The 9,657-nt window shown below is 41.9% G+C and overlaps 1 protein-coding gene across 1 annotated transcript in view; it reads right to left on the reverse strand.

Annotated features, from left to right (window-relative positions):
* Kpnb1 (karyopherin (importin) beta 1) overlaps positions 1-9,657 on the reverse strand; it is a gene marked incomplete at its 3' end in the record, with an annotated part of 25,866 nt that continues 16,209 nt past the window's right edge. The window contains exons 9-16 of the mRNA XM_013036859.1: positions 8,959-9,183; positions 7,539-7,730; positions 6,420-6,550; positions 4,939-5,086; positions 4,546-4,617; positions 2,496-2,640; positions 751-833; positions 1-99 (exon numbers count right to left, since the gene is read on the reverse strand). Coding sequence (XP_012892313.1) covers positions 1-99; positions 751-833; positions 2,496-2,640; positions 4,546-4,617; positions 4,939-5,086; positions 6,420-6,550; positions 7,539-7,730; positions 8,959-9,183 — 1,095 coding nt within the window. The remainder of the gene's footprint in view (positions 100-750; positions 834-2,495; positions 2,641-4,545; positions 4,618-4,938; positions 5,087-6,419; positions 6,551-7,538; positions 7,731-8,958; positions 9,184-9,657) is intronic.

A 9,657-nucleotide genomic window follows, 5' to 3' on the forward strand; every position in this document is an offset into this window, starting at 1 on the left:
CTCCAGTAGTAGCTGCATTACCTCATCACAAAAAGGTAAAATGTTAGATTGTAGAGCACGGCATAAATCTCCCACTAATCCCACAGCTGCCAAACAAACCTGCAAAGAATCAAGGAAATAATCTTTCAAGCTTTCTGAAAAGGTTGGTTGTAGGAGCAAGGCAGTGCATTATTACTTAAACCTAATCACTGACCACTATCATTTCAATCTAGAATCAAAGACCACCTCCTCACTGTGATTAATTTTAACAAGCAATATGGCAAGAAAGAAACTAGGATTATCTGAGATATTCACCAGGGATGGTGGTGGAAGAAGTGAGTGGTTTAAGAAAAACAGCTTTGCTCTTTTGGTCGCTGATGGAGTAACTTGGCAGCTGTCTGTCCTTGCATTAGGACCGTCCAGGCAAATAGTCATGTTGTGATCCCTTATCAGGTGGATCCAATATCCTGGTTTTTCATGGACTACTCCAAATCAGACAATCAAGGACTGACTACCTAGGATATAGGAAGCTGATTCTGTCTGTATTACACAAACTATCAGATATAAATGAAAATATATTATTTTGAGGGCTAGGGATGTAGCTCAGTGGAAAAATGCTTTCCTAGCATGCCCAAGGTCCCAAACTTGATCCCTAGCACACAAAAACCAAAAATACAACAACCAAAAACCCAAAACCAACCAACACAACAAATTCACCAAAAAAATCCCCACACAAAAACCAAAAGTAGTACTCTGAAAAGTATATCCTACCTGGTACTCAGCATAATTTTTCAATCCAATACCCAGGAAGGGTTTAAAGGCTTCCATGTATTTGAGGAACTCACTACCCAACACTGTAATGAAACAAAGTATTAGCTAATGACAGCAACCCGGTTCTCCAAAATGTATTCACTTCTTAATAGGTTGTGTGCAGTTATAAGTTAATTTTCCATTGCAAAGGCTGTCACAGAAGCCAAATTTATAACTGTAGGGAGGGCATAATTCTTATGACACAGAAAGAATATTAATGATCCACATAATGGGATTTTACAGAGGTGAAACAATGGTGTGAAGCAGTCCAAGGCACTTCAAAAGCCAATCTACAACACTCCTCTAACCTGATTACATCATCGATGTCAGCCAGCAGGGCCACTCCACCAAGAGTGTCACAAGCCATAGTTTCTGTAGCTCAGTAGTATAGTATCTGATCTAATATAAGCAAGGATCTGGATCTAGGCTCAATCCTAACCAACATCCTCACACAAAGGGAAGCAGCCATTCTAACAACGTAGGCTTTTTATGCCAGCAATAGGTCTGGTCCTCAGGAGAGTGGTCCTTAGTAAAATGGTCTTAGTAAAAAAATTTACAAACAAATCACCCCTGAAACATTCAAGATTTCTAAAATGCTGCTTGTGTCGGTCCTATGTGTCTCTGAGCTTTTTTTGCTTGCTCAAAATTACCACTTAACCACTTCCAGCTTTTAGGTGGTTAAATGGAGAGAAGAATCTCAGGGACTTTCCTGCCTAGGCTAGCTTGAACCATGATTCTCAGATCTCAGCCTTCTGAGTAGCTTGGAAGTACAGGTGTGAGCCATGGGTGACCACTTAGGTTAAGAAGTTAATGTACATTTAATTGGTCCTTCAAAGGGTAAAAAAAGGGCTCCCCCTGAAGCAATTTTGCATTAACAACAACAACAAAAATCAGTTAAGTTTTGGAACTCATTGGTCTTTTCATGCTACACTGAAAACCACAATGTGTTAATCCAAGTCCAAAGCACTATAAGCCAAACAAAGAGAAACCAAGACAACAAAGAAATTAAAAACATTTTTTGGGGGGGAGGGATAGAGTGGGGGGACGGTGGCTGTGGGGCTTGAACTCAGGACCTGGGTGCTATCTCTGAGCCTTTTATTCAAGGCTAGCTCTCTATCACTTTGAGCCACAGCCCCACTTCCAGTTTTTGAGTAGTTAATTGGAGATATAGTCTCATAGGGACTTTTCTGGCTGAGCTGGCTTTTTCAAACCACAATTCTCAGATCTCACCTTCTGAGTAGCTAGGATTACAGGTCTGAGTGAGCCACCAGTGCCTGGCTGAAATTAGAAACTTTCCCAAGAAGAATCTTACCCTAGATCGTATAAAAACCTAACCCCCTCTCCCAGGTCCCTGGCTCTTTGTTACTCTGGCCCTGGTTGTTGTTATATGGAATCCCTCTCCAACAATGATTAAAGCCTGTCCTGCCTGGTCTACTAGGGGAAAAAGAAACATTTGCTTTCTCTGTCCTCAATAGCAAATCTCAATAGAAGAAACATGTTTCAAAGGGAATGAAGAATCTTCTAAGTTTATGATAGAAAAGTTCTCCCCTAAAAAAACAGCACTCCTCTGATAGGTACAAAGTGGTTCCCTATTTACTGGAAGAAGGTTCAATGCAACTATCAACTGACTCATGCCATATTAAAAGAAAACATTCTTCCCTGCAGTCTGAAGTCAGCTCCTAACTGTCTCATTAGTGCTCACTGACCTTCCACCAGTGTGCTGACGGCCATCAGGGCATCCTCTTGCACTCCCCCAGACCCGGCTGTGCTTTGGAACATCCTTAACAGGGAGGCCATGACCACATCAGAAATCTGCAAAGCATCTTGATGTTGTACTTTCCGAAGAACATTCTGTGAAATGAGTAAGAATTTGGGATCTGTTAATTCCAAACCCTTCCAATCAAAGCTCTATACCTTTTTTGCCTCTTTGAAATCAATTAAGTCCCTTGATTTTTCCTTTGGAAAGGCAAAATATACTTTGTGTGCTCAAACCTTGACAGCAGAAATTATCTGTAATCAAATACTTACTTTAATTATCTTTTGTTTCTCAATCTACACATAAAATCATTTCTCTATTACATTTATGCCTATTTGACAGTCTTAATGGAATGAGTTAAATTATTCCAATGAAAATATGACCAATGAAAATGGCATGTCTGTAATCCTAGCTACTCAGGAAGCTGAGACCTGAGGATCACAGTTCAAACCCAGCCTGGGCAGAAAAGTCCTTGAGACTCTGATCTCCGGTTAACCAGCAAACTCTAGACAGAAGTGGAGCTCTGGCTCAAGTGGCAGAGTATTAGCCATGAATGAAAAAGTTACGTACAGTGCCAGGGCTGAGTTCAAGTCCCCTACACATACACATACATGCACACACTCACATGAGTTATTTTAGGAGTTTCTAACAAAAAGTAAACATTTCCTACAGTTTAACCCTTTACTTCTTCCATATATACTTAAATTGTCCTTAGTCTGTTGTTTCATCTAATGTCACCGAATCTTTCCTACATGTTGTCTGAGAATGGTAACAGTAATGATTTAAAATGGAACAAAAAGAGGGCTGGGAAGGTGGCTCAGTGGTAGAGCGCTTGCCTTGAATGCTTGAGACCCTGGGTTCGATTCCTCAGCACTACATAAGCAAAAAGAAAAAAACAGGAAGTGGCACTGTGGCTCAAGTGGTAGAACGCTAGCCTTGAGCTGAAGAGTTGAGGGATAGCGCCCAGGCCCAGAGTTCAGGCCCACGACTGGAGTCTGAAAGTAGTTACACTTCCGTTTATTTGGTGGTTAGTCAGAGATAAGTGTCTCATGAATTTTCCTGCCTATTCTGGGTTCAAACCTTGATCCTCACATATCTGACTACAGTGTAGCTAGGCTTACAGCTGTGAGCCACCAGCACCCAGCTGAGATTCTCATCTCCAATTAATAAGCAAAATGTGGAAACCAGAGATGTGGCTCAAGTGGTTGGGCAAAAAAGATGAGAACAAGAAGCCCTGAGTTCAATTCAAGTAACAGTGCATGCATATGTGTGCACACATACACACACACAACCAACATAATAAACTAGTCATACAGTTGGGAGAGACTATCATACGATGAAGTATTTCCTTACTTCCATGTATACAACAAACTCATCATTCTGAACAGGAAAGGAAGGTGGTGGGAAATTACTCTTCGAATTAGTCAAAGGGCTGGGAATGTGGCTTAGTGATAGAGTACCTGCCTAACATGCATGGAGTCCTGGGCTTAATTCCTCAGCACCACATCTACAGAAAAAGCCAGAAGTGGTGCTGTGGCTCAAGTGATACAGTGCTAGCCTTGAGCCAAAGAAGCTCAGGGACAGTGCCCAGGCCCTGAGTTCAAGCGCTCCAACTGCAAAAAGAAAAGAAAAGAAAAAAAAGCCGAGCCCTGGTGGCTCACACCTAGCTACTCAGGAGGCTGAGATCTGAGGACCATGGTTCAAAGCCAGCCCTGGCAGGAAAAGTCCAAGACTCTTATCTCCAATAAACCACAGGAAGTTGGAAGTGGCACTGTGGCTCAAGTGGTAGAGTGCTTGCCTTGAGCTGAAGAGCTGAGGGACAGTGCCCAGGCCCAGAGTTCAAGCCCCACGACAGACACACACAAACACACACAGTCACAGACCAGTCTTGAGAATAGTGTCCAACCAGCATCTCTACACCATTTTTGAGCTCTGTGAGAACATGAGCTTGTCATACTGACTTATTTCCTTCCAGGAGCTATTGAGAGGGCACATCATACCTGAAGAGTTGCGCAGAGTAAAGACTGAAGGTCATTGAATTGGATCCTATCTGATGTGCTCTGGATATGTGACTATAAGAAAAAAGAAGAAACCATCATTTTCTAAATGCATATCTTTCACTTTTGATGGGTTTGCTAGGACCACTAAATAATCTTACTAATGATAATTAGGTAAAGGAATTAAAAATGTAGCTGAGATGTACAGTGTAAGAATGAGTATACAGTGACAAGCAATGCAAATGTTAAAGCTGTGGTGGTTTTGTTTTCTTGGTACTAGGATTTGAGCCTAAGGCCCCTTATTCAATGTTGTTATGTTTACTTGTATAAGCCCAAGGGCAGCTTGGTATCAGTAGTGTTTCTTTTCCGCATGGTCACTGGCATGTCAAGGCTTACCTCCATCTGAAGCACCTGCTGGAGTCGTTCCATGATGACCAAAGTTGTCTTTTGAACTGCAGGGTAACAATCCTTGGCACTGTTTTTCACAATTTCCATGAGAGATTCATATGCAGAACTCCTCAGGTTGTTCTGGTGTCCATCAGGTCTGTAAGGAACATATGGTAAAAACGTCAAAAGTCTGAGAGGAAACTAGACAGAAGTAGTTTGCTAGGTAGAGCTGGGTGATGCAATATTAAAAAAAAAATCAAAATTTCAAATCTTTTGTGCCAGTATTTTTAACATGGTCTCTAGATATGGCTAAACATTTAAATGGGGCCTGGGAATGTGATGTAGTGGTAGAGTGCTTGCCTAGTATGCATGAAGCCCTGGGTTCAACTCCTCAGTACCACATAAACAAAACACCTGAAAGTGGCACAGTGGCTCAAGTGGTGGAGCAAAAGAAGCTCAGGGGCAGTGCCAGGTTCCAAGTTCAAGCCCCAGGAGACTGGGGGTGGGGGGTGGGGAGGGGGAGAGAAAAAAAGAAGACTGGCACTGCTTTTGCTCTATACCCACCAGCCATGAAGATCACCTTTCTAGAAATTTCCTCCTCCTGTTCATTCTTACCCTCTGATGGGGGTGTTTGTGCAATCAGGAATCCTGTAAACTAGACCCAGGGACGGTGCCCAGGCCATGAGTACTACTTGAGTCATAGCTTTACTTCTGGCCTTTTCTGGTTAATTAAGGCTCTCACAGACTGGAGCTGGGAAGGTGGCTCAGTGGTAGAGTGCTTGTCTTGTACACATGAGGCCCTGGGTTCAATTCCTCAGCACCACATAAGCAGAAAAAGTTGGAAGTGGCGCTGTGGCTCAAGTGGTAGAGTGCTAGCCTTGAGCTGAAGAGCTGAGGGACAGTGCCCAGGCCCAGAATTCAGGCCCAACAACTGACAAAAATAAATAGTTTATGCAGCAAATTTATAATTTTGTGTGTGTGCATGCTGGTGCTGAGTCTTAAACTCAGGGCTCTGCACTCTCAATCGGCTTTTTGTCATTCACAGCTGATGCCCTGTGATTTGAGCTGTACCTATAGTCTCCCAGACTTTTCTGCCTGGTTTGGCCTAGAACTTTAATCTTCAGATCTCAGTACCTATCAATTGTATCTACACACTTCATCCAAAAAATCATAAATAACAGTCACTGATTTGGTATAGACAAATTCATTACTAGAACCATTATTTTCTTATACAACAGATACTGTGAACTGTCAACAAAGCAAAATGAAAAAAATCTCTCTACAGTCAATTAGGAAGTACAGATTATTCTCAGCTTTTAATTATAACACAAACAATTCTCTCTTCTTACTTAAATAATCAATCTTGGTAGGATTTTCACAATTCCTTCAGAGCAACTAAAGTAATGTCCTGTTGTAGTTTCTATCAACAAGACAAAAGGCAATAAGAATTGAATGCAAAGACACCACCACTTTTATGGCTGATCAGTTACCTGTCTGTGGTCTCTAGGAGCTTCTGAACTATGAGCTCAAATGAAGAAGACAAGCAATATGTGGCTGGTTCTTCTTGATCATCAGCTACATCTGCAGCTTCATAAGCAGCTTCAGCCAGACTAGAGAAGGCCTGAAATGCAGACTTAACTATTAGTCCTGAGGGAACTCTAACAGGATTATATCATCTTTCTCTGGGATACCTTAAACAGTCTTTTCTGACCTAGAAACAGACCGATTCTGGTAAAGCACTAACATTTCTGCCAAGGTCATCAAGATAATTTAACACTATACAGTTATCTTTAAACTTTAAGCGCTTATTGCTATTTTTTTTTGTCAGTCATGAACTCTGGGCCTGAGTGCTGTCCCTCAGCTTTTCAGCTCAAGGCAAGCATTCTACCACTTGAGCTACAGCACCACTTCCTGTTTTCTGGTTGTTTATTGGCGATAAGAGTTTCACAGACTTTCCTGCCTGGGCTGGCTTTGAACCACGATCCTCAGATCTCAGCCTCCTGAGTAGCTAGGATTACAGGCGTGAGCCACTGGCACCCAGCTAAGCGCTTATTTTTAAGTCTGTCTGTACTGCCTGATAAGCTGCCCAATTCTATAAGCAGCCAAATACTTCCATCTACCACCACTGCCTACCATTTCATTTTCTACCCCAGGAAGGCTTTTAGATCCACTCCTTCCCCTCCCACACCCCCAAAGGTCCTTAATAAACCACACAATGCCTATAAACTGAGTCAACATGTAGGCTGCCTACCTTTCTTCCCTCTTGACACTTTCTCAGCAACAGTAACTTCTTATAGGTAGTTACTCTCTACCTTGATCAAAACTGCTTGTCCCCAAGCAACTCAAGGAAAAGAGCAAGTCCAGATTGTCTCCTGCTGGGTTGCCATAACTGCTTTAAGTGCTTCGGGAACCAGTCACCATGAGTCAACAGCTCCCACTGGCTCCTACAGTTGGCATCTCCCCCACATTTTAATTGAAGACATTAGAGAAAGGAGATGGTATTCAGAAAAGCCTTCCAGTAAAGTACATCCATTTCTCTTCTACATCTCCTACTTTTTTGCAAATGGCTCAGGCAAGCTCCTTTTCTCACCACGAAAGAAATCCCTTACCCAGCACACATTTGAAGCCACTCTGGGTTCAGCACTGAGGCCTTCAATCAGACATTGCAGTAGGGGAGTCAGGTAGACATCATTGATAGCCGCTTCAGGAAGCAGTTCACAAATTCTGCCCACAGTCCATGCAGTTGTGTCCCGAACAACCACACTGGGGTCTTTCATTAATTCTATTAGGGTAGGCATAGCCTGAAAACACAATAAAGCAAAACAAAGATACAATTCATACTAACTCTTTTTGGTAGTAATGAGGTTTAAACTCAGGGCCTTGTACTTGCTAGATCCAGACTGACTTTTTGCAAGTTAATGGGTTTTCATCAAAGTATCACCAAAGTGCTTTTCTGCCTGTCAGTCCTGGGGCTTGAACTCAAGGCCTAAGTGTTGTCCCTGAGCTTATTTGTGTTGAAGTCTAGTGCTCTACCACTTGAGTCATTAGCAACAGATCTGGCTTTTTCTGAGTAGTTTATTGGAGATAAAACTCTCCTGGACTTTTCGGCCTCGGCTGGCCTTAATCTGTATCCTCAGATCTTAGCCCTTGAGTACCTAGGGTTATAGGTACAAGTCACCAGCACTTTGCTTCCAAAATGCTTTGAAATTTCTATCAAAATAAAAGTGAAACATGATGAACGTTATACTTTCTTCATCAAATACCAGCAGAGTTCTTTAAAGGTTTGAAGAAGTAGTTATGATAGTTACCTTGACTCTAAGTCTATTTATGCCTCCCACATAGATTGTATAAAAGAGGTGTGCTCAGGCCCAGCTTACTAGGTGAGACTGGGTATTAATAAAGCTCTTTGCCCAGGCTGGCTTCGAACTGTGTGATCCTATCAATCTCTGCCTCCGAGGAAAAAGCTACTGTGGTGTTAGGCTATGGCTATGCTAGAGGTAGTAGAATACCAAATTTAAGCACCAGGCTGTGAACTTCTTAAGTTCAGTACTGACACCCGCCCCCTCCTCCCCCTTAAAGTTATAAGGATAAAAACTGAGTTAGGAGTGTCATTTATTATCAGTTGGGCCCTGAAGGCTCATGGTTTGAAGCCAGGCAGGGCAGGAAAATCAGTGAAACTCTTATCTCTAATCATCCAAAAGCTGGAAGTGGCACTGTGTTCAAATGGTAGAGTACCAACCTTGAGCAAAAACTAGACAAGAGCCTAGACCCTTAGTTTAAGCCCAATAGTGGCATAAATAAACAAGTAAGTAAATCCTACTACTCTGGGCAAGAAGATTAAAATTAATTTTGTTACCAGTATTTTTCAGTGTCTAGGTTACATGACTTAAAATTTTAAAAAGCAATAATTATTTGAGAATATTCTGTGTAGATGACTATTTGTAGCTTTGTTTTTTTAGAACTAAAACTACTAAAGCAAAAAAGTGAAAAACTATGACAATCCCACTTTTTTTCTTCCTCATGGTTCACCTGTATAACTAGTGGTTTGAGCTGATTGGGTTCTGGTCCTTCCAAGATACAGCCAAAAGCCATCACTGCTGCATCCCGGTATCGCCAATCTGGGTTCTTGATGTGTTCTTTAATGAAGGGGAGGACATGTGGCACAATGTCATCTTCACAGCAGGTGGACAGAAGCATGAGGCATACTCCTGCAGCTTTGCAGGGGTTCCAGTCATCATCATCATCGTTTTCGTCCTGGTGAAAGAATGTGGCTCGATGTGGTTCAATGAATTCTCAAAAAGGTCTTTGAATACTCCCACATAACTGTAGAATTTAAACCTCAGAGAAGTAAATATAAAATCCACAAAGTTTCATCACAGCACAGCCTTTGTTAAACTAAGATACTGAAGGAGGAAGAGTCTACTTAGTATTATATCCAACACAGTTCTATATCCAGAAAACATTGAGAATGAACCAACTTCAAGTACATCTAATGACAACAATGAATGAATACCATGAACGTAAAGACTGAAGCGAACATAGATTGTTTTCTAGTACTCAAAGTCACTAGCATTGTTCCTTCAAAAGCTCTTTAAAAATATTTCACATGGGCTGGGAAGGTAGCTCAGTGGCAGAGCACTTGCCTTGCATGCATGAGGCCCTGGGTTCGATTCCTCAGCACCACATAAGCAAAAAGAAAAAAGCCGGAAGTGGCGCTGTGGCTCAAGT

This window comes from Dipodomys ordii, unplaced genomic scaffold, assembly GCF_000151885.1.
Source record: "Dipodomys ordii isolate 6190 unplaced genomic scaffold, Dord_2.0 Scaffold7, whole genome shotgun sequence".
Lineage (NCBI taxonomy): Eukaryota > Metazoa > Chordata > Mammalia > Rodentia > Heteromyidae > Dipodomys > Dipodomys ordii.